A 24,939-nucleotide genomic window follows, 5' to 3' on the forward strand; every position below is an offset into this window, starting at 1 on the left:
GTACCCCTCCGAGGTCCCGCAGTACAAGTCCGGACCCAGCCTCCCGAGGACCCGACGAAGACCAGATCGAGACCCGGTCAAGTCGCCGCATCCGAGGTCTACCCCCGGAACACGAACTTCTGCCGCCCAGGACCAAGCAGCCAACAAAGCCGACGATGGCCAACCAGTCGCCGACGCCCGCCGCTCCTGCCATCGTCTACCTGCCCGCCGCTCCCCGTATGCCGACACCCTTCCACGGCGAGATCCATGAGGATGTCGAAGACTGGATCAAGCACTACGAGCGTGTGGCGCGCCACAACGGATGGACTGCGGAGCAGTGCCTCCAGAACCTCTACTTTTCGCTGGAGGGTACTGCGAGGCATTGGTTCGAGAATCACGAGGCTTCGCTTACGTCGTGGGACATCTGTGTGGCCGAGTTGCAGCGGACGTTCGCCACCCTACACCGACGGGAGAAGGCAGAAGATCTCCTCCGAGTTCGAACGCAGGGCCCCGACGAAAGCGTCACAAGCTTCGTAGAAGATGTCCTCCGCCTGAGCGCCCGTGCCGACCCACGAGCCACAGACGACAAGAAGCTGCGGGTCCTCATGCGCGGGGTGAGAGACGACATCTTTGGAGGCCTCGTGCGCAACCCGCCGGGCACCGTCGAAGCCTTCGTCACCGAGGCGACAAACATCGAGCGCGCCCTCCAAGCGCGCGCTTCCCACTACCAGCGACATCCAAGTCCAAGTGTCGCTGCAACCGCGCTGCTTGGCGGCGAGAACGCTCCTGGTACGGACATCCGCGAAATTATCCGGGAGGTCGTCCGGGAGGAACTCCGCCAGTTGCTGCCAGCCGCAAGTCGTCCAGCGACACTCTCCATTGCCGAGGCTGTGCGCGAAGAAGTGCGTCGGGCGCTCCAACCAGAGGTTCCCGTCACCACGGTGGCACCGGAGGAACCGATGTTGAGCTACGCCGCAATGGCCCGACGACCGCCGCAAGCCCCCCGTCAAGCCACGTCGCCACCCCGAAGAGACGCCCCAACGCCGCATTACCCCCGACGACAGGAAGATCAAGCGCACGTTCACCCAGACCGACCTGCGCCGAGGAAGACAGACGTCTGGAGGACGGCCGACCGACGCCCGCTGTGTTACCACTGCGGGGAAGCTGACCATGTGTACCGCCGATGCCCATACCGACGACTCGGGCTGCGCGGATTCCACCCAAGCGACCCGCGTCCCAGGTATGGTGAACGCCCTCGGGAGATCGACGAGTACTTGCGACGACCCCAGTCCCCCGAGCCTGCGTCCCGCCGAGAGTTCCGATCGCCTTCACCACGACGTCCAGCTTCGCCGATGCACCGACCCCGACGTGAAAGCCTGTCGCCCCTTGCTCCACGCCGGGGAAACTAGGCGCGGCAACCCCTGGAGGTGGAGTTGCCGAAGACGACCGACGCCAAGATCCTCCACGAACGTCGGAGGGCCCCCACTCGAACGCTACCGGAGACCGAAACGACGCTCCTGAAACGGTGTCCAACAACCTAAACGTCATCATCGACGGCCACGACGCATCGGCACTCGTGGACACCGGAGCAGACTACTCAGTTTTGAGTGGGAGGCTCTCCCGCCGCCTTCGAAAAGTCACGACGCCGTGGGATGGACCTCAAATACGAACCGCCGGTGGGCACCTCATCACACCAATCGGGCGATGCACCGCTCGCGTCGAGATCCACGGTGAGACGTGCCCTGTAAAGTTCGTCGTTCTGCAAGACTGTTCGAGGGACGTTATCCTCGGAATGGACTTCCTCTGCGAGTATGGCGCCGTCATCGACCTCGGAGCAAACCGGTTGACGCTGCGAAAGCCTGTTTCACCACCGGAGGAACCCAAAGCGACGTCATCTGCGGTCCGAGTCCTCGCCAGCCACGTTAACTTACCGCCGCGGTCGAGTGTTTTCGTACCCGTCGGGATCACCGAAGATTTCTGCGGCGAAGTTCTGCTCGAAGGAAGCCTCCAGTTGCTTCTGGGAAGAGGAATAGGCGTCGCAAGAGGAGTTGCTGAACTTCAGGATGGCCGCACTGTGGTCCTCGTCACGAACTTCCGAAACGAAGCGCAACACCTCACAAAAGGTGCAGCCGTGGGCCAGGTCGAGGAACTCCAAAACTCCGCCGCTGTCGCCGCCATTACTGACGAATTCTCGCCACCTCAGCAAGACAGTGCGTCGCCAGCGCAGCTCGACATTGACCCTAAACTCCCGGGCCCGAAACGACGACAGTTGATTAACCTTCTCGCCGAATACCGCGACTCCTTTGCCACGTCGTCGAAGGTGCGCCAAACCACCGTTGCGAAGCACCGCATCGTTACCGAGGACGACGCGCGCCCTGTGCATCGATCGCCATACAGAGTCTCCGTTAAGGAAAGGCAGGCGATCCAGGAGCAAGTTCAAGAAATGCTGAACGACGACATAATTCAACCTTCAAGCAGTCCTTGGGCCTCTCCAGTCGTACTGGTTAAGAAGAAAGACGGGACGCTTAGGTTCTGTGTAGACTACCGGCAGCTGAACACGGTGACGAAGAAAGACGTCTACCCACTCCCCCGCATCGACGACACTCTAGACCGGCTGCGCCACTCTCGATATTTCTCATCGATGGACCTGAAGAGCGGCTACTGGCAGATCGAAGTCGACGAAAGGGACCGAGAAAAGACAGCCTTCGTCACGCCGGATGGACTGTACGAGTTCAAAGTGATGCCCTTCGGACTGTGCACGGCGCCAGCAACTTTCCAACGTGTCATGGACACCGTACTGGCAGGACTGAAGTGGCAGAGCTGTCTCGTCTACCTCGACGACGTCGTCGTGTTTTCCAGCGACTTCGACGAGCACTTGCGACGACTCCGAGCAGTTCTCCAAGCCATACGGACCGCCGGACTCACCCTGAAGCCGTCAAAGTGTCGGTTCGCTTATGACGAACTGAAGTTCCTCGGCCACGTGGTTAGTAACGAAGGTGTCCGCCCAGACCCCGAGAAGACTCGTGCCGTCGCAGCATTTCCAGCGCCAAGAGACAAGAAGGCCGTCCGAAGGTTCCTTGGGCTATGTGCCTACTATCGGCGCTTCGTTCGAGATTTCGCAAGAATTTCCGCACCGCTCACACACCTCACGAAGGACGCCGAGAAGTTCGAATGGGCCGATGAACAGCAGCAGGCATTTGACGAGCTGAAGCAACGACTGCAGACTCCTCCTGTTCTTGGACATTTCGACCAGGATGCGGAAACCGAGATTCACACGGACGCAAGTAACGCAGGGCTTGGCGCGGTTTTGGTTCAAGTACAAGAAGGCACCGAGCGAGTCATCGCCTACGCAAGTCGGACATTGACCAAGGCGGAGAGAAATTACTCCACGACTGAAAAAGAATGCCTTGCGGTCGTCTGGGCAATCACGAAGTTTCGTCCGTACTTATACGGGAGCCCGTTCCGGGTAGTCACGGACCACCACTCGCTCTGCTGGCTTGCGAACCTCAAGGACCCGTCAGGACGCCTCGCGCGGTGGAGTCTCCGACTACAAGAGTTCAACATGACCGTCGTCTACAAGTCAGGCCGCAAGCACAGCGACGCCGACTGCCTGTCCAGAGCTCCCGTCGCAACACCTTCCGGCAGCAGCGACGACGATGACGACGAGTGTTTTCTGGGCGCAGTGAACATCGACGACATGGCCCGGCGTCAACGAGACGATCCTGAGCTGCGCGCACTAATAGAGCACCTGGAAGGGCGCGGGAGTACCGTGCCACGTGTTTTTTCACGAGCGCTGCCGACCTTCGCCATTAGACAAGGTGTACTCTACAAAGAGAACTTCGGGAACAACAACTCGCCATGGCTGCTGGTAATCCCGACCAACCTTCGGGAGGAGATCTTTCAAGCCTGCCACGACGACCCGACGTCCGGACACCTTGGTTACAGCCGGACCCTGGCACGTATTCGTGAAAAGTATTACTGGCCCAAGCTCCCCAAAACCGTCCACCTGTACACGCGATCATGTCATGAATGCCAGCGACGAAAGAAACCTCCGACGAGGCCGGCCGGACTCTTGCAGTCAATTCCTCCGCCAACAGCACCCTTCCAGCAGATCGGAATGGATCTACTTGGCCCTTTTCCGCCGTCGACGTCGGGAAATCGCTGGATCATCGTCGCCACAGATTATCTCACGCGGTATGCCGAAACGAAAGCCCTTCCTTCCGGAACTGCTGTGGAAGTTGCCAAGTTTTTCATTGAATCCATCGTCCTCCGGCACGGCGCTCCCGAAGTCCTGATCTCAGACCGTGGATCATCATTCATGGCCCAGCTGACGCAAGAAGTCCTTCGTCTCAGCCACACCAGCCATCGCCGCACCACGGCGTACCACCCGCAGACCAACGGGCTAACGGAGAGACTCAACAAGACCATCGCCGACATGATCTCCATGTACGTCGACGTGGAGCACAAGACATGGGACGAGGTGCTGCCGTACGTCACATTTGCCTACAACACGGCCGTACAAGAGACCACCGGAATGACACCCTTTCAGCTGGTGCATGGGCGCAAGGTAACGACAATGCTGGACGCTATGTTACCCCACGAAGTGGCTGTCGACGCAAGTGACGACGCCCAGGTGGTTGCCCAAAGGGCAGAAGAAGTCCGTCAGCTCGCCAGACTTCGGATTCAGGCTCAACAACGTGTCGACACTGGCCGCTACAACCTTCGTCGTCGGGACGTCCACTTCCAGCCCGGAGACAGGGTGTGGGTGTGGACACCGATTCGCCGCCGCGGTCTCAGCGAGAAGCTCCTGAAACGTTACTTTGGACCCTACAAAGTGCTTCGTCGACTCGGGGATCTGAACTACGAGGTGATGCCCGACGGAACACGAACATCGTCACGCCGCCCACCACGACCTGAGGTCGTCCACGTCGTGCGCCTGAAGCCGTACTACGCTCGATAGGACTGTGGACCTTTTGTGCTCCAAAAGACTCTTTAGTTTATCGTTCTTTTTTATTTTGATTTGTTTTACACTGCATCGGGGCGATGCACTTTTAAAGGGGGGAGTAATGCCGCGCGCAAGGCTGAGAAAGCAACGCTCGGTCGCGGTCCTCCAGAAAGCTCCCGTTTATTCATGTACCGCCCGTAACTTCTATCATTTATCCTGCTTTTGTTTTCTAGAAAATGCGTGTTCATTCTCGCCCCGATCACGCGACGCTCGAACCGTTTTCGCCGAATCTTCGAGATAGCGACGCACTCTAGATAAGAGGCCGCCCGCGACCTTGTCGAGTCAGTTTCGCCCCAGCGCTCGACTCCGCTGTCTCGCCGACCTCGACGCTCGCGACGCTTTGTTATTATTTTCTATTCTCCTTTTTGTTTTCGGCACAAGTTCGCCACATTAAACGTTTATTTCATCCTGTTTATTTATTGTCACACACACAAGGTCACACAACACAAGGTGAAACAGAGTATAGGGCACGAAAGAAAAATCAGTATTTTCAAATCTTTTTTTTTTAATTTTTGCAGTAGGCAAAGGGTTAATGAACGGTTTAATGGGCCATGTTGCAATTGCAGCTTTAAAGAGAGTAAGTTCGCGAACAAGCAACGAGCTTTGAGCGAGAGCAACAAGGCGCTCGTTTTTGTTGTGTTTGTCCGTCCATTTTCGTTTCTTCCTCAAGCTTAATTACCTCTACCAACCCGCTCGTTCTGTCCTGAGATATTCATCGCTAAAATTTTGCCTTTCTTCACTTAATTAAAAAAAACTGCGCGCTGAAAGCACGAATGAGGTTGTGCTGATATTGATGCGTAGAAGAATGACGCAGTTGTTTCTGTCCCCCTCATCACTAACTCGACAGCGTTTCTTCGGTGGACTCGCCGGCGCCACACATCAGGACGACTAAGTTACTATTCTACGTATTATTTTCATAACGCGGTTTCTGAATCAAGCGAAGGAAGGCAAACTTTTACTATTAATTTTGCGAACCTCGTTGCCTTTTCGCGAATTGTCGAAATTCTGTTTGCCTTTAATAATGACTCCTTTTAAAACTGCAATTGCACCATGGCCAGTTAAGCCGTTAATAAACAAGTTAGCTAACAGATCTTGGTTCATTATTAAAAATTGCAACGGTTATTCACCCATTCATTGTCCACCGAGCCCTCCAGATATAACGAAAGACGGCATCCACATATCTGCCACATCCTTTTTTACGTAAAATATGTAAAGTTCTGTAAAGAATAAAACAAAAACACCCTGAATGTCTGCGTGAACCAGATACGCCCCCTGTGGAACCATGGGTCTTTCCCTTCAAATACCCAGCTCAGGCGAGACTTACCTGGTTGTCAGAAAGCAGCTGTCGGTTAAATGTATTGTTGTGAGCGTGTAGGTTTCAGATGGTTTACCCTCAAGAGGATAATGCGCTGCATATTGTAACCATGTATGCGCTGCACATTTTAGCCATTATTTCAATGCCGTGCTGTAAACTATTACAACTTTTTCCTTGCCTGATCTACGTGTGCTCATGTTTTCTGCTCAAAATGATGTAAAATAGTTTCTTGTTTTCTTTGTATCTTATAAAGCATTACTTCTTCAGCCCACATTGTCTCAGTTTTTGGACTTAAGTTAAATGTTAAAAACGCGTGATAAAAATTGTCACGGCTTATAAGCCATTTCTTACAAGTGAACGTCGGGTGATTCTCGGATGGTCATGGCAGCCACGAAGAAATAGAAGATTTTCACCCCTTTGCGACCGTCGCTTGGGTGGTTCGTCGCATAGGTGAACACATGAATGAGTGACAAGTGAAGCGAGCTGATTAAGGTCAAGAAAAAGAAGACGGGCAGAAAAGAAGACAGAGAAGTTAACCTAGGGTATTAAAAACATACTAAAACAATCTCGAACTTTAGTATGTACCGTTTCGTTCCGTTATAAAATAAGATAGGAAAAAAAAACTGCTTCCGAGTTTTAGATATCCCTTTCAAATATCTAATGTTCGGCATTTGCGACCAAGGAAATGGGCATTTTATTTAAAATGCTCACCATCCGACAAACCGAAACCGCTTCTTTAAAGTCGCAATTGTTTTTATATAAAGGAAGGGTAATGTAGCTTGTACCGTCCAATACATTGAAGCATCATGTTGCTAACGATCGTGCCGCAGCGTAATTGATGCCGCGGTACGACCGTTGGCAGGTCGTAGCTGTATCAGAAATCCTTTGTGCACTCCACCAAAGCGGCACCAAAGATTCATATTTTCGCGCGTGCAGCCGCGCATGCGCACACCTTCTGGATAAGGCGCCGGACGCGACACCTGCCGCGATCAATACCACGCGCTTCAGGCGAGCCCCTTCGGTCCCAACACTACCCAAGTATTCTAGTACACTGTAATAAGGCGGCACGAGCCGTCTTGTACGTGCCCACGGGTCGACGAGTCACCTGCCGGCGCCGCTTGAAACCATAGTGAAAGAGAGTGAAGAGCGAACTTTATCGGGCACGTCGCGAGGAGCGCGTTGTCCTCGCCTGAAGAGTATTATCTTACACCGTGGGTGCGGCGCAGCTCCCGGTCGCCCAGTGGCGCTTCGAGCCTACTATGCCTAAAGCCCCTTCATGTTTCAAAAGTAGCGCAAGGTGCGTCGATACACGAGGCACGTGCAACGTGCAGCCCTTGGGAAGATCATGGCGGCACAGCACAGCAATGAGCGTCTGGATCTCAGACGCCATGAATTTCCCAGAAGTGGCGCGCTGCACGTGCCTTGAGAATTTCTACAACAATGAATGGCGCCACTTTTCCCAGTATAGACGCTTTACACACGCGCCAGATTGAGCCGCCATAGCCGCCCTTCTCTTGTCTTACCGAGATGCCGAGCCACTGAAGCGGGCGTTGACGGGTCTTCACAAGGGCCTATGCTGGGCACAAGAACACAGTAGCTTCTAAAATGGCAATAACCTGTCCTGCTGTGGTAATGATGAAGTGAAGCGAACGGAATAAGAGGGAACAAAAACTGAAGGTCAGTTATGGCGGCGCCCATGCACAGCTGCTGTAAAGCGTCTATAGAGGGGCTTTAACTATGCCACTCTGCAAACATAGGTGCTATCACGCCTTACTGGAGAAACCGTAAAGTCTGGTTCAGACAGTTGCGTTTGACTGCGTTGCGGCAGCGAGAAACCAGGACATCCCTACCGCTTATATCGCGTGCCAAGAGGATTCCTTGAATTGGATTCCACGCTTCATACGAAGCACAGATGTGCCGGTGACTCGCTTTCGGTACTCGACGCAATGCAGTCAAACGCACTCAAACGCAAGTGTCTGAACCGGCCTTAAGACAACGAGCCCGTATCCAGTCCAGCCGTGTCCCCATCGGTGTAGTTCTCAATTTAGCCCCTAGGGGGGCGACGTATGAATCTCCTCCCGCACGTTCGGCGGCTACAATGTTTCAAGGACTCGATAAGTTCGTGTTAAAATATGACCCATCCCATTCAAAGCTAAATAAAAGAAGAATAGCCACTTTGTGTTTTATGAACGCCTTATGAAGGTCTTGACACCATGCAATGCCCTCGAGTTTCATTAAGCAATAAGAACGCTTGCAGTGCGCCGGTTTTCCAAAGGCTGTGCTTGTATCTGTACCAGAAGTCGTACTTAAAAAACTGCGAAGGGACATTATTCCGCGCTCAGAGGCACTCCAAAAGAGAGACAAAAGGTGGCAGTTGCGTCGTACTTGCACAGAATAGCGCACAACCTAGGAAAGATAGCGAAACGTGTAAACGTAAAAAGTCGTTTTCTCTACACCCGAAAAGCTCGCCAAGATGTGCGAATTGACAGACCCGTTCCGCAGAGCACCGACGGGCTGCTTAGAGAAGCACAGGAGACCCTTTGTCACGTGCGCGGAAGGAGTAATGTAGCAGATTCCACTGTCTTGTGGAAAGCAATATGTTGGCCAGACAGGCAGATGTCTTAGTGACCGAAGAGAGCACAATCAGAAAGTAAACGAATTTTGGGATGGCCATCTTTCGTGTAACTGTCATGACTGCGGGTGCAGACCTTACGTGTACTGTTCTCGCCAAAAACAAAGACAAGACAGAGAGATTATTGAGGCTGACATCATCAAAAGTTCTGGAGCTGGGTGCATCAGCGTGGGCTCAACTGACCTGGCAGGAAAAGAGATAGCGTTTTTGCGATTGATGACGGGACGTCGGATTGGTTGAGGGTTTTCAGGCTGCGCAGTGTGTATAAACAATGTTTTTCAATTAAACAGTTAAAAGTTAGGGCTCAGTGTTTTCTGCTCTTCCACTGCCCTTGTCCTAAAGCGCAATCATGTTTTCTAATCCCTAATGAAAATGATAATACTGAATATGATGAAGATGGTGGTGATGATAACGACAATGACGGCAATGTGTTTATATTACCACCTTATAAAACACAAATATTGTATCATTTTATAATACAACATTGAAGGTTTTGTATCGGTAGATTCGGTGACTTAGAAATTCGGGTTTCACGGGGTGGAAGCGAAGCAGATGCGATTGTGGATTAGAACCTGTTTCGCAAATAGTCTCTAATCCACAAGTTAAAGACGGACCAACAAGCAGAAAGGAGAAAGCTTACTCTCCACTCCTCGATTTTCTCCTCGCCTTTTTACTGCAAGAAGAAAAAAAGGAAAGAACCCCTCCTTTTTACGTCGCCCTTTAGGATTAGAAAAGAGTGGTCGAGCGGCCAGTTAGTAATCACACAAAGAAATGCAGACGCCGCACCTTCTTTCTTCCCTACTTCCCCATTTTTGACGCTACCCATCACTCTTATACCCTCGGACTTGAAGTACCTACAGGGCCGTGGATGCTACGTTCACGTCGAAACAGTCATACGCCTATCTTCCGCCTCGTGGTTACGCCCTCGCCCACAGCGACGCGCGGAGAGCAGGGTCAGGCGATGAAAGGAAGCGGTTGAATGGTCCGGCCAGTACCTAACTCCCACCGCACCATCAGCTTTGGGCTGAACAAAGTAGAAACTAAAACTGAAAAAAAAAAAAGCCAAACCGTAATTCTTTTTGCATGCTGGCATGTGCTTGCCCCATTGGGTTCCTCACGTGGTTCGTTCATTTCAACCACAGTCTAGAAAGCGTTTTACCGACAAGGGAACATCAACGATAGCTTTTTTTTTTTTTTTTTTTTCTAAACGAGGACTTTCTTTTTTCTGTCCGAGGTTCTTTTTTAAGTATCTTACAGTTTTTGAGTGTGAGTTTTTTTTTTTACTTTTTTGTTTTTTATTAGAGAACGAAATATAGATTTTTACTGTTTCAGCAACCGCATCAAAGACTAAAACGGACTAATTATGCGAATAACTAATTTTGACAAATTTCATGATTTAAAAATAATGAAAAAAAATTATTATGCAAACACAACACGTCATCGAAACCAGCACAAAGCGCACCACTTTCAATCGTAACATGTCGTGCCCACTAAATATTCCCGAAATTCATACTTAGCAAAATCCACGAAATTGCGTGATAGCGAATATAAAGTCGTTTAAGTACAACAGTTAAACGTTGAGGTATTGGAGCCTTCATTTTATGTTTTTCTCGAAGAAAATAATGTGGGACGACGGCCTAATCAGAAGAGTTGAAAACTTCAAAATGATGACTCCGCGTGCTATGAACTTATTTGACCAGGTCTACAACCTTATTTATGCAGTACGTGTCTCTGCCGGCTTGCATAAATGCATTATGATCTTGAGTTAGAGAAATGGCACAGGTGACCCTCCTGATGTCGCGTGGCATGATTACTTGGGCACAAATTGCATTAGACAGTAACCGAAAGGATACCCGCCGAAATTCCCATTACAAGAAAGAAAACAAGATTAGAAAAAAAAATTCGGCATAAACACTAGAGACTGCTTACATATAGGAATGCGAAAGGCATTCCTACACGCAGCGCATTCCTACAAGCAGCGCGCCACGTCTTCCTTTCGTACACGGCGCGCCGACGGTGACATCACGCTCCCCCACTGCGCAGGCGCGGCGCGCCCGCCGGCTCCACGGCTTCCGGGACGATGCATCTGCGTTGCTGAGCTTTTCTTTGTGTTTTCTTTTTGAAGCGCTCTCGTGACGAAGCATCTGATGTGATGCGTTGCGGCCAATGGAACTTTAAAATCCGTTTCGCTCAGCCACTGCGCATTTAGGTGTCGTTTTTCGCTGCTACTGACAACGGCTACAGACGCCGCCGGCTTCGCTCCGTGGGACAGTTAATGCTTTCGCATTAAAACAATTTCGCTGCCCCTAAAGACATGCCTCTCGAATAGCAACTCAAAAACTGTCCTAAGGATATCGGGTTTTATTCCAGAAATTGCCTCGATTGATTGTAGCTTGCATAACTAGCCCTTTTTTAATTAATTAATGACTTGAACAGTACAGCAACATGGACAACAAAGTAATCTTGGTGGTTAAAGCACCTAGGGCTCAAACCGCTTCGTCCACTCTCTTCTAATAAGTGAACTCTCGTGTTCCCAACTAACAGACTTCTGCATTGAAATAATAAAATTAATAATTGAGACCGTATGCGATTGCAATACAGCAACCACTGTCATTTGTGGACAATCACAGGCATTTCTCATGAAGACCCAAGGATACATTTTAAACTCCTCATACATGCTGTCTATTTTAAGGGGAAAATGTTTCAATGAGTTTTGGAAATGGTGTGTTCCTTTTAACTGCAGTAATTAGGAAATTGTTTAGCCATTTGGACATATTACTCTAAGATAAAAATAATAAATCATACCTGAGAGGCTCGTAAAAAGAAAACACAAAAAAAAATGCAGCGATCATATCTCTCGACGACACGAAAAGTGTTCTCTCGCACTGGCAGGTCAGACACAAGCTCCAGGGAAGTTGCTTACAGTCACTGCCTCTCGAAAACTTTTAGGGAATATCTCAGAAGCCGGTTTCTTGAAACTCATGGTTATAAATGGTTAGAAATGATGACTTCTGGAGGTTCACCGATGTTTATTTTTGCTTGTTTTAAACTTGTCGTTTCGGAGGAAACTTTCCACGGGGAGCTACGCTTAGACCAGAAATGAATAAAAAATAATGTGTAGCATGGGGGCATGTTGCTCGTGTTGCCTTGAGCAACACTTGCTTACCTTCCAACCCACCACAGTCCGTAAAACGCGTCGAGGGGGCCCCTGTACAAACGAGAACTGCGTGGCCGTCCTTCTATCTGGCTTCAATTAGAAGAGACTTCAACGGGACCGCCAGCGTCGACAGCTTTGCTTTCTCCCACAAGAAGGAGGGGACGCAACACTTTCATTTTGTTGCTCTATCACAATCTTTTACAGCGAGCTCAGAAACAACAGCTTGTCCAGAGAAGAGAACTACATAGCCTTCCTTCTTTACCGTTAAAAAAACAAAAAAAACATGTGTGTGTGTGTTGGGGGGGGGGGGGGGGGGTGTAACTAACGACACCAGAAAGTCAGGGCCCAAAGGCTCCTGTTAGTTTTGCTCCTCCTTTGGCTCTGAGCTGTTTTAAACTAAAACAAACTAGTTTTTTTTTTTTTTTCAAATTTCCGAGGGTTAGCATGGGGCCCCCTGGCAGCCTGGAGCCCTGGGCTACAGCCCCCTTTGCCCGTACCTTAATCCGAACCCGGCTCGCAGCACGTTCTAATCTATATAGAGCGCCGCGTTTCTCAACTCGCCGTCTGACTTCGTCACAAGCGAACACAAAAGCGCTCCCAAAAAGTTCGGCTTCATCCGTGACTCACCAAAGAGCACGACGGCCCAACTATGAGCGCAATCTGCGTGCCCGCGCCGCCCTCTCTGGCCGTCCCACCTCAACCGGCGATATTTGGGAAGCGGAGATAACGGGCGCGGTTTCATCAGCCTCGCTCGCGGCCAGGCAGCCGCGGCGGCCGGTGTCCGCGTTTCACGTGACGTTCCCACGACGTGTCCCCACCGACAAAGGCGAGCACCGCTGCGGCGGGCACGCTCCGCTATCACGCATCCGTCCTCCCGGCTAATTATCCAGCGCCGGGTCATTTAATTAGCAGACGCTTCCCCCCACCCCGCTCAGCCCCCCCTCCGCGGTCGGCCGTCGAGAAGAAATACACTACACCTCACGGGGCTGTCACCGGCGACTGCGGCGCGAACGCCCAATCCCCCCGGAAAGCTTAATTGCTTCGCGTGGGCGTGCGTCGAAAAGGCAGTTCATCTGCGCTCTGACAGCCGATCTGCCTTTGTGCCCGTTTAACGCACCTTCATGCACATGCGGGCATGTCAGGCACGTAGACAGAAAGGGCCCGGGTTTCTCTAACCCCCCCCCCCCCCCCCCCCCCAACCTCCTCCTCCCCCAAATCCATTTCGTAAAAAAAGAAAGAAAGAAAGAAAGAAGGTGCAGAGGACTCTCGTAAGTTTAATACTGCTCGATAAAGTCTTACTCCGGTACATGACATCCCGTTTTCTGTGCAACAGCTCGTTCTACGAGCTAAGCAGCATCAACGGGAAAATGGGCTGTAAAAAAAGCGACTGCAAGTTTCGCTCTGGGTACACAGCCCGACACTGTTAGCAACTTGAGACCACCGCTTTTTAGTATTATTATTGTTGCATGAGCTTAATCGCTGTCATAAAATTACTAAAGACATATATTTTATGGTTGCGAGATAGACCAGAAAGCTCGCGCTGCAGAACCCAGGAATCCTGAGTTCATTCCTCACCCCTGCCATAGCCTCCTGTATACTGACAAAGCCTGGCAGATCGCCACGAGAAGCGACCGCCGAAAGGGAAAAGGTGGAGCGGCAGACAACGGATGAGAGGAGAGCCACGTGAGTGGCGCCCTGCAGCGGCGAGATGCCGAAACACACTTCTCCCTAGCGAACAAGTGTGTTTCGGGTCCTCGCCGCTGCAAAAGATGTGCGCTCACGTCCAGGTTCCCCAAAAAATGGCTCTTTGATGCTTTGTGCTACCACATCCTCACGCTCCAAATCTGCGACCGGGCACTCTATAGCTCCGTCGTTAAACTACCAGGCTTTGCGAATATAGAGGAGGCTATGCCCCTGCCCGTTTCGATCTGGATGAGCATTGAACCGGCATGCTGTCGTGTATCACTACTGTGTGATGCACTTTAAGAAGCCCAGGCTAGCAGTCGTACTGCACTGGCTAAATTTTCATCCACATTGGGTGTACAATGTCGCTATACTCTAGCAGACTAAACTCTTGCGGTCTAAACAACTGACTACTCATTTGTTTTGTTTTTAGAGTGATCACAGAGCTAAGGTGTGTTTTCAGAGCACAAAGGTGCTTTAAAGCACAAAGGTGCTTAAAGCACAAAGGTGCTTTAAAAGACCAAAATACCAGTATAAACGAACTTTGTGCGTCGTCCTTTTAAACGGCAATCGAGTTAATGTACAACAATCACTCGCCTTACAAGAGACGGTCAATCGATTGTTGTGGTACGTTTTCCACCAGCAGAATTCAATCCAGTGCGTGCTTCCAACGGACCAATACGGTAGGCCCTAGTTCAAATTTCGACTGTGTTGTCGTCGAAGATTCCATTCACTCTTAGGGGTGTAAGGGGGAGCTGTTTTAGTAGTTTATAGAAGATCTGAGGGAATATCCATCGACTGCAAACTCGAAAACGAAAGCGACCCAGGCGTTGTTGTTGTTTTTTGTTTTTCGATGTTTGGAGCGTAGCTTACCTCATGGGTGACCGACGCGGACCCACGCAAAGCCTGCATTAGTCCCAAGAATGCCGGGATAACTGAAAAAGGCAAAGACATATCTCGCGTGACATTGATAAGTAAGTTATTTTACTTAAAGAGGAACAAAAACAATATCAGTTATGACTGCTTCCACACTTTAAGAATTGCTTGAGCACTTACTTTCCTGCACAGAACCCCGAAGAAGGGGGGGGGGGGGGGCGCAATTCTTATAATCCGCTTGTCACGTACAGCGAATGACGGTGCCCAAAACACGCCTTGGCTCGAACGCACGTATCCGCTCAGGAACAATGAGCATCTGAAACGTCATGCTAATGGTCCTTGCGCACTTCGCGTTTCCCGGCCAAGCTGTGGTCTGGGTTTTGTCATTCGCTAATCATTTTCCGTGGATCGTTCGGACCGACTCCCTGCGTGGTGTGTAAAAAATGTGCACGTATCGACATTTCTAACAGTGCGTGCATGACGGAGTCCCGCGGCCAGCGTATAAGCGTTCCAATCTCTGAAATTCTCTAGATCCCATATATTGGGTCGTTTCGTGGAAGGGTTCAACGACACGTGGAAGGATAACAGACTCTGGAATAAAAGCTCCCCAGACAAAATATCAGAAACGTCTTCCCGTGCTCCGAAGGTCGACTGCCGGGCAACGTATAAAGACGTTTCGGAGTCTTTATTGAACGGGCGAAGTGACCGCTAAAAATGTCCGCGAAAAAAAAAAAAAAGGGCAACGTACAGGGAGGGGTACGTTGACTCTTTTACAGGGAGGTGTACGACAAACATTGCCAGGTTGACTTTGACTCTTGTACAGGGAGGTGTACGACAAACATTTCCAAATTGTCAATATGGTGTGCAAGTTCGTCTGCGTTTTGCGTACTTCGTATACGTGTGCTTGCCCTTCAGATGCCCCTATGTTCTTTTGTTTTCCCCCGACCTCAACCGATGACAGCTCGCGCATGACTAACTCCTCATCACGCCTTCCCAGCGCGAACTCTTCGTTGTCCTTTGATTGGCGTGTTTGTCCTGACATTCCAATGCGCAAAAGACGCGCTTTGGAACGCTTACTCGCAGCCGCTAAAAATCGTCGATTCCTCGCTGCGTCGGCTAACTCCATTCGTGCGCGATTGAGCGGGTAGAGCGCGAAATCTGAGCTACATATGCTCCCAACATTTCTCGAGCCATCAAAACCAACGACCATTCTGAAACGGGACGGCGTGTGCTATGCAGTTTATGACTTTGATCCGGAGCGTCGATGAGGAGGGGGGGGGGGGGGGGGGGGGGGGGGCGTCATTGTTTTAACGGCTCTTTATGCCTGCTCGGCATATAGATGGGGACAAAGGAAATGACCGGGTCAGAGATTTACCGTTGTATTGTGATCGGAGCTTGAGGAGAAATGAGCGTCGTATCCGATCCAAACGAAAGTGCGATGGAGCGCGCTGGTTTTTCGGCCGTTTTTTTTGTAAAGACGGATGTATCGTAATTTCTCTCTCTCTCTCACACACACACACAAAAAAAAGAGACCCTGTCATTATTATTTCTCCGTTTTTGGTGAATAATTTAGGACTATCTTCGTTGCTGGCAACATCGAGTCCGGGATAAAGTGACAGCGAATACACCAAACTAAGATATAAAAAAAAAAAAAAAAAAAAAAACGTTCGTATATATGAAGAAATAAATCGGGCAGTAAAATATGCAAATAAGTACTAATAATCGTGACGGTCGCTGCCACGTCACACGAATAACGCCGGCGTACTTTGATTCCGCTTTTATATTCACAAAATCGCATTCATTCTTTTTTTTTTTTTTTGTAATTTTAAGTCGAGACATAAATAGTAAGCCATGCCCCGGATTTTTCTAAGCTGTCCGTGACAATACTATAAAACTCTTTATTTTCGCGGCTCTTATTTTTCGCGAATCGGTCACAGAGGATATAATCGCGGCCACTAAATTTTGCGAATTCCAGACGCCTGCACTGAAACTCTTGAGGACCAAAATTTTCGTGTGCCCTCAAATTTCGGGAATTTTTCAATTCGCGAAATTCGAGAAAATTGAGGGTTGGCGAACAGTAAGTGCTTTACCGTAGTTCCTTAAACTTCCATTATCACGAGTCCACCACTTGCAATATTAAAGTCGGTGAAGTTCGATCTGATGACCGTCTGTAACTGAAAACGCAGTGCACGCTATACCATATGGACAGATCACGGGCGGTAGAGTAAACATAAATCCAGCGTGTGTCTAAACCCTGCTTCACACAGCACCATTTTCTCACGTTACGAGGCTTACGGACGCTTCTTAAGGCCCGTTCACGCAGTACCAGTGAGTTTTAGTATTGCGTATACGAGCGCTTCCGTTAGCGTTACGTGTTTCCACTGTGCGTGCGCAGAGGTCAAACTGCGGTTTTTGGATCGGCGCATTGCCTTGACGCTCATACGCAGCGCGGAGAATGCAACGGTAACGAAAACATACAGTGCTTGTGTTTGCTCCTGTACGCACTAATGGCGAATTCGCGTGGTACTTTCTGCGCGCTCTCGAGCGCTCTTTCCAGAGCGCGCGAGATCGGGTGGTTGAAAGGCCTGATCAGCTGGTTCCCATTCCGAGGGCGCCTCTCCCTCTCAGAGCGCTCCCTGGCACTCCGTTTGTAGCCGTCGGAGTGCGGAGCGGAGCAGGCGTCACGTGGTACTTGGACGGGGATCACGTGGTTTTGTTGACGATGGCCGGCAGTGGTCTGTGGTGGTGTGCGGGGTATATGGCATGACGGCGATTGATATGTGGTTTAGAAAGTGCTTGTGCATTCGACGGTGCGAGGATTACAACGGACGGGACGACATTCGTTTGCGACCGAAACAGAAAAAGTCGACGTGGGAAGTATTCCCAGTGCTTTCACGAGATCGTTCATCTCACGGCGGTGAATCCGCTAATCCTAACCGACGAAGAAACAGCTCGCAGAGCTCGCCGCTGTTTTACCGGGTTTTGTGGTCGCTTCAAGAAATTTTCAGGTTTGGTAAAAGTGTGTTCAAAGGCTTGTGGTGTAAAATAAAGGGAAAGCCGAATATAATGCACTGTGATTTGTGTCACATGGCGATATGTGTTTTAATCCTGCTTGCACGATATTTCGCCGTGATAAAAATGCGGTTTATTAACCATTTTATATTCGCCTGCTCTGTCGTACGCATGACCGCTATCGCAGCGCGTTCACTGTCGAGTACGCGATGAGTTGACAACTATTTCCAAGCGTTGGCTTTCGTTCCGTTCTGCAAAAATCAATTCGCATACTACTTTTTTTTTCTTTTACATGCCACTTTGTAAAACAATTTAAGTCACAAACGTTATTTTATCACGTTGCGAGCGTAAATTTTGCTCAATCGTCCACCGTACGCTGCAAGATCGTGTTGTTTTTAATGCATTACCAATGTCAAGAAATTTCAATTCCGTGACTGGTCTGAGAATGTCAGAGCGCTCTGAAGCCAGCAGTTGTGATCGACTGATCGGCTGAAAAGGATCCCGAGTAGATCTGGCGGCGAGGAGGGAGCGCTCTGCTGAACCGAGGTCAGATGAGAGAGGCGACCACCCAAATTCACCATAATAAAACACTCAACCGTCTGCTTACGTCTTTTTTTTTTTCCTTTTTTTTATTAACTTCCGGGAGCTCGTATACGCTTACGTCGAGAGTCTCTGGGACTTCCATGCTTCGTATTCGCCCTTTCTTGATTTTTGATTCGAAGTGTCTAGCGTTACGTCCATCGTATCCCAAGTTACGTCCAAATCCCCGCCTTCCCTTGGTTGACGGGGGAGAGAGAGGAGGGCGGGGGGGGGGGGGGGGGAGGGTTAGGTATACGCGTTTCAGTGCTCCGTCTGGACGTAACGTTAGCCACAGCGTTCTTGATTGACATCAAACTCAGTGGTGCCATCTATCCGGTAGGCTTGTCACACTTCCGGTCCGGGTATATGTTCTAAAGTTTTACGCATCATTCTTTCGCCATAAGAGTGAATTATGTGTAGCAGTGGCATAAGCGACCATTTTCCGGAAATAGCGCGTAGATTTAATCTCGCAAATACTGCGAAACCCATCGTCTCGTTAGAAACTGGAAGTGTTTGAAGGTTATTTGCACACTGGCGCCACCACGTATCAACTCACGCGAGAAAGAGCGAATAAACCACCGAATAAACCAGCGCAACCAAAGCAAGGAGCAGTTTCGCACGCGACATTAGAAACACGGATGTCTCGGTGACTTATAACGTAACGTAAGAAAACGTAAACAAACATTAGGGAGTTTTTGCAGACCGCGTTTCCTCCTCCGCTAAGCCCTCTGCAACGAAGCCGCTACTGCGCCTGCGCGCCGATGGCTTTGACTGTAGAGTTATGGGTATCGCAGCGTGTTGCGGAGAGCGTTGCGGGACGGTGAAAACAATCTGCGAAAACTCCCTATTAGTGAGTCTTGGTATTGCGTATGCGAGGAAACGAAAGCACTGTGGTTTTGCGTTTGCGTTACGCGGTCCGACGATGCGCGTGCGCGGAGACCAAACTGCGTCTTGTATTGGCGCACGGGCAAGGACGCGCATGCGCAGCGTGGAGCACACAACGGTAACGCATTCACAGAGCGCTTGCGTTCGCTCGTATACGTAATACTAAAACTCTCTATTGTTGCATGGATGGGCCTTTACGTCGATATACGACCGCAAGTCACCGGGGGATCCGTGCTTCGTATCAAGCGTTGCAACTAGGTAAAGGAGTAGCTTGGCACGCGGAATACGAAGCACGGATGTTCCGGTGGCTTGAGATCCTACCTCGACGTAAGCGTAAGTAAACTTTGTAACGTAAAAAAAAAAAAAAAGAACGTGCTGTGTGAACCAGTCTTAACTCCGCAAGCATTCGCAAATGCATTGGACTTTTTTTGGTAGTGGAGGCGAATAATCGAAATTTTGGATTACATATTGGCGACGAGATGTTTCGGTGGAGCCCTCGGACAGTTCCTATCCTTGACGTCACAATCAAGGTTATTAGAAGCGAGCGACAAGTTCGATGGTGCCTAAAAAGCGGGGTAGAAGCTCAATCATCGCGTTCAAAGATTCAGAGTTGAGAGTTTGACTTTGTTCATATTTCCGTCACTGAGAGCAAACATCATCCTGCTCAGGACATCGTGGTAAGCGCGAACGTCGGCAATAGTTCGCGCCATACACGCGGGTGGAAATATGTGGCTCCAATGTCCGCAGGTGCTGTGACTTATCCTACTTTTGACCGCCTCTGCTCCCATGTCAAAGACACCACGCGCGTTCTTGGGACAGTGTTGTCCCGTCTATTAACAGTAGGGTCGCCCATCCTCGCAGCTGCGGCCGTGCCGGCCGGCATGCTGGAAGCGAGCAGCGCCTGCCCGCTGGGCGGCCTGAGTAAAGTGGTCAAGCTGGAGGAGTGGGCGGCAGCGGGTCCCCCGGGCTACCGCTACCAGCACCACCACCACCACCACCAGGGCGGGGCCGGCGCGGCGTCGGCGAGGCAGGTGGCCCGCTACGCCTGCCCGCCCGCCGGGGGCGCAGCGGGCCCCGGGGAGGCGCTGAAGGCCTCTCCGGGGCCCGTCGACACTTCGCTCCTGGCCAGCTTCAGGGACAGGTATGCAGCACCCATTCAACTCTCCCACGTCATTCCACTGCGATGGCGCTGCTGTCGGTACTGCGCGTGCGCAGACGCTTCACTCCTCGAAAGTTTGGTTTCCGTGCATCCACGCCTGGTGTGGACAGACATGGACTATTAGTACTTAAATGGAGCAAGCGAAACATCCAACCGAAACTCTGAAAGTTTTACAATGTCTCATTTTTCCCCGGCCTGTGAGGCAGACTGAGACAATGTAGTGGGATACCATAAGACACACTTAAAAAACCTGATATGCGTTCAGTTTTCTAATAAAACACTTGAAACAGATTGTGTGAGCTCTAACGCACTTTTCACGAACCAACTCCTTGCATTCCATGCACTCGATTCATACTGAATGCGGGGCTGCTTGGCTCCAAAGTTCTAGGCACACAAGGCACTGCCAGTCTCTTGTGGTGTGCATCGCATGGCCTGCAGAACGCTCGGACACTAATGATCTTTCCTTCGGTTTCACGTTTTTGTTGTTGTTATTGTTTTTTCTTGTTGTTGATTTTTGGAGGGAAAGGGGGGGAGGGGGGCAGAGGAACGCCAGACTTTGGTAGCTTTCTCCGACATCAGCTTTGTCCTTTGGGGAGATGACGTTAGAACAGTTCTGCTCTCCGACCTGCTCGTTCTCTTTTTCTGTCCAACGTTAGGTAAAGAAGAAATGTTCTTGAAACTTGAAACTTCGGAAAGAATGCGCCTTCTGTGACCCAGCCGTTTTTTTTTTTCTTTTTTTTTTTTTTTGTAGAGCCGTTGCTCTTTCCATTCCACGAGTCGTTTGGCTCACGTTTAAAGCACATCCTTTGGTGCGCCAAGAAGTGTGGCAGCAGTGCGAAGAGAGTGACGCTCTTGCTTGACACTTTCAAGAGCTTCGTTCATGTCACTTTCGCACTATGCAGCCCTTGTTGTTTTTCTTTGATACGTTCGGACCATCCTAGACACCGGGAGAAAAAGAATATGACTCAGGAGCAGCCAGGAGACCCGTGCGTTATTGACATGCGTGTCATAGAACGCCAGATTGTCGCGTTTTGCCCCGCGCGTATCCCGTTACGTAAATATTTATTTCGTTAAAAAAGCAACCACAGATAGCTGAAATTTGGTCCACATAGAACTTATAAAGCACACCAAAAATTAAAGCTGACTTTGGCAGAATAGTCGGTGACGACCGGGGTGCACGTCTCGAAGCGAAACCTCGCGCTGAATTTTGCGCCTTTTTGAAACGGGGGTAAACACGGCAACCTGAACTCCGCATTTTTTTCTCTCCGGAACGCTCGTGCCGATAGCTCTCATTTTTATACACACGCAAAGCGTACAGGTCACGGCACCTCTCGGTGAAGATTGAATGTACTTTAATCGCTTGTCTAGGAGATGGACGGCGCTAAACACAAACTGTCGGGTTTTGCCCCGGGTCTTATATATCCACGCGCGAATCGCCTTGACGAGACAAACCGTTGTCTGCGCCTTGTCGTTTGATCGACGTACTCCATAGATCGCACTGATTGGTCGACCCCGTGATCTTCGCGTAAGAGCACGCGCAGGCATCCGACTTTTTTAGTTTCTCATCATCCGTACGCCTGTCTAAGGACGCTCAAAAGTTGCAAAGCGACGTTGCTGCAGGTACCTGGGCGCTGCCGCCCCGCCGTTCGGCGGCATGGGACCCTTCCTGGGACCTCCTCCGCCCCCTCCTCCGACGGCGTCATTCCTGGGGCCTGCCGACACCAGCAAGGGGCTGCCGGACCCTCGAAGGATCTCGGGCAAGGGCTCGTCGAGCAACAGTCCCCCGAGTCCCCCGGACGGGGCCCTGGCTCCTCATCCGGGCAGCAGAACACATTCCTCCGCCGACAAGAGAGCCACTCCCGCCGAAGCCCAGTCCGGTAAGTTGGAGAACCAGATGATGCAACAACCCCTCTTTCTTCTTTGTCTATTTGTTTCGCTATATTTCTTTTTACTATTTCGTTCTCTGTCTCTATCTCTCTCTCTCTCTTTCTCTCTGCTCACAAAGTATCCCGTACGAAATATCTGTCATAATTCGTATACGGGATCCTTTAGGTCTTGTACACAATCCTTCATTACCGAGATTACACCGTGTTGTGATTCCATGAAAAAGGAGAACAAGTTGTGGGTTTGCTTTTGAGTGGTATTCTCGAAAAAATCTTCAATCGTGTCTGGTGTGATTTTTTAAAAAAAAATTATTTTAATTTCGAAGCTATACAAAAAAAAATGTGACGCAACCAAAATGAAAATCCAATTATATTTAAGCTGAAGGATAGAGGACGTACGCGGCGGAGTGGGATGGGAAGCGACATTGACCGGAACGCATCCAAGGCAAAAATATATTCGTAATTTAAAGGTGAACGCGCTCATGAACATGGCAATATCCTCTGAAGAATCTCCGAGATAAGCCTGCACACGGAAGCCCACCACCAGAATGCAGACTAAACAACCGTTATAATGGAAGGTTCTACGCCGTACCTATCATACTAAGGTTCAAAGAGAAAGAAGCGGGGGAAAGCCAATGAGTAAACAGTTTCGATTGCTACCGCGAGCCCGGCTAACAAAATGCAACGCAAACTTTTCGCGTCCAGGTTGCCATTACTCCTGGCGAGTGAACTCGAAACATCTCCTTGTAAGCAGCAACACCTGTGGAGTACGCTAGCCATTAATCCAAATGTATTATAGAAATAACAAGTAACTAGCGAAGCATTCATTGCCTTTTTCACCACTATTCGAGATAAGCCCGTGCACATTCGTGCTCACGGAAGGCGCGAAACGACAGCCATTGCGGTCTACCGAATCGACGCACAGCGAGTTTCTGTCAAGATGATGCGGTCTGCTCTAGCATACTGAGCATTGCGTCTGACATGCTCGGAATTCTACTGCAGATCACATTACCTAATCAAACAATTGGGGGAGTCACGACTATTGTTAGCATTTCTAAATAATGTCCAGCTTTCTAGGCGTCCTTGAGTCTTCTATAATTAAAGGAATCCTGCATTTGGTTTTTTTTTTTCTTCTTTTACATGCGCAGCTTATTGCACAAAGAAAACAAAAAACAATAAAAAATATTGTGTGCCCTTACTGCCCTTTTTCAACGCCTTCGATGATGATGTTGATTAGGGGTCGCGCAGACGTCTCTCTAAAAAATCGCACCATGAGATACGGCCAAAAGAAGCGGCCGCGACATCACGATATCGGGAAAACGCTTTTACGAAGCATTTAATCTCCATAGAGTGTAATAAGGTGACACTGCTTATACATCAAACAAAGGACAGTCTTCTTATAGATTCGACCGCGAGTCACCGCGAGATCCGTGCTTCGAATGCTGCATGGCAATGAGTTCAAGGAGAAAGTTCGCACGCTGCATTCTAACCTTTGATATTGAGGTAACTCGTATTTGCAGGCTGTCTTTTGTATGATGTATAAGTAGTGTGACCCCGGCTTTACGCCTCTCAACTAAGGGACTTTGCTTTCAACCGGCATTTTAATAGAACCCATTAAACGTCATTATTACCCACTAATTTTATAACGAACCACGACAGCCTGCAATCAATGTACCCGAGGGCCAGCCCTTCGAAGCTGCAAGTAAAAGCAAGACTGCAACCGAAGAAAGTGAAACAAAAACCCAAAATAATCGCATCCCGTCAAAAAACAAGAAAGGAAAAAAAAGTAACCCCGCGGGACCCCCTCAATCCCCACGACCCATAAATCCCGTCAAACGACCGCACCCACACAGAAGACCCGGGAAGAGCTCTCCTCCCCTCTCTCGCTGGTTGCGCTACCTGACGCCAGGTGTCAGTGTCAACCTGCCCCGTGGTGGCGATGGCGCTGCGCCCGACCTCCACCGGACCCGCGTTTGCGGCGCTCCTGGCCCTAGTCGACCTCGGAGCGCCTGCAGCGTCACGCGATGCAGCTATGCCGGCTAACAAATGGCCGCTCGGGCGCTGTCTGGCTACCTGTGTTGCTGCCGCCGCACACCGCGTCATCACGCAACCCGGGGCGGCCGACCGACGTGCTCCCGTATCGAGCGATCGGCCGGGAGGCCAGGTGAAAAATGTCCGAAGCGGCTGGACCCCGACACCGGCCATTAGTCACGAGCGTCGCATCGTTCATCCTTTCGGATAGAAGCAACGCGCCAGCGCCTTTTCGGGGTCCTTATCAAAAGTTTTTTTTACACGAGGTGTTCCGGTATTCCGAGAAGATGGTCTTCGGGTAACCACCTAGGTATACGTACGTGCGTGGCGTGTGTGCTGATGTGCGCGTGTGTGAAAAGGTGTAAAGTTGAGAATTTGAGGCGGCCTTCGCTTTCTTTTGATGTGTATACTCTCTGGCTGGCTAAAGGAGAAAAGGTAGCGTCGAGCAGATACCGCCTGGAGAGACGCCCGGAGGCGATTTTGTGAACCACACCTTGTTTGCCGACCGAAAAAAAAAAAAAAAAAAAAGACTTTTAGACGTAAAAATAACTTTTAGTAGGCCGTACAGGGAACTGTAAAAAAACTGTTCTTAGAAAATCTCCAAACAAATATAGGGATACGTCTTTTATTCAGTACGCTATATACTGGTGTTTTTAATAGATGCAGACCTCGTCGTGTTATGCCCGTTCTTCGTTCCAGAAATGTAACCAATCAACCTATGTAATCATTGTCGTGCGCCCTCA

At 50.2% G+C, this 24,939-nt stretch overlaps 1 protein-coding gene across 1 annotated transcript in view; it reads left to right on the plus strand.

Moving 5' to 3' along the window:
- The first annotated feature begins 20,004 nt into the window (after positions 1-20,004).
- LOC8051851 (DNA-binding protein D-ETS-3) overlaps positions 20,005-24,939 on the plus strand; it is a 149,450-nt gene continuing 144,515 nt past the window's right edge. The window contains exons 1-2 of the mRNA XM_042287106.1: positions 20,005-20,264; positions 21,903-22,105. Of these exons, the coding sequence (XP_042143040.1) occupies positions 20,005-20,264; positions 21,903-22,105 (463 nt within the window). The remainder of the gene's footprint in view (positions 20,265-21,902; positions 22,106-24,939) is intronic.

The sequence above is a fragment of the Ixodes scapularis genome, unplaced genomic scaffold (assembly GCF_016920785.2).
Source record: "Ixodes scapularis isolate PalLabHiFi unplaced genomic scaffold, ASM1692078v2 PGA_scaffold9__187_contigs__length_104089568, whole genome shotgun sequence".
Classification (NCBI taxonomy): domain Eukaryota; kingdom Metazoa; phylum Arthropoda; class Arachnida; order Ixodida; family Ixodidae; genus Ixodes; species Ixodes scapularis.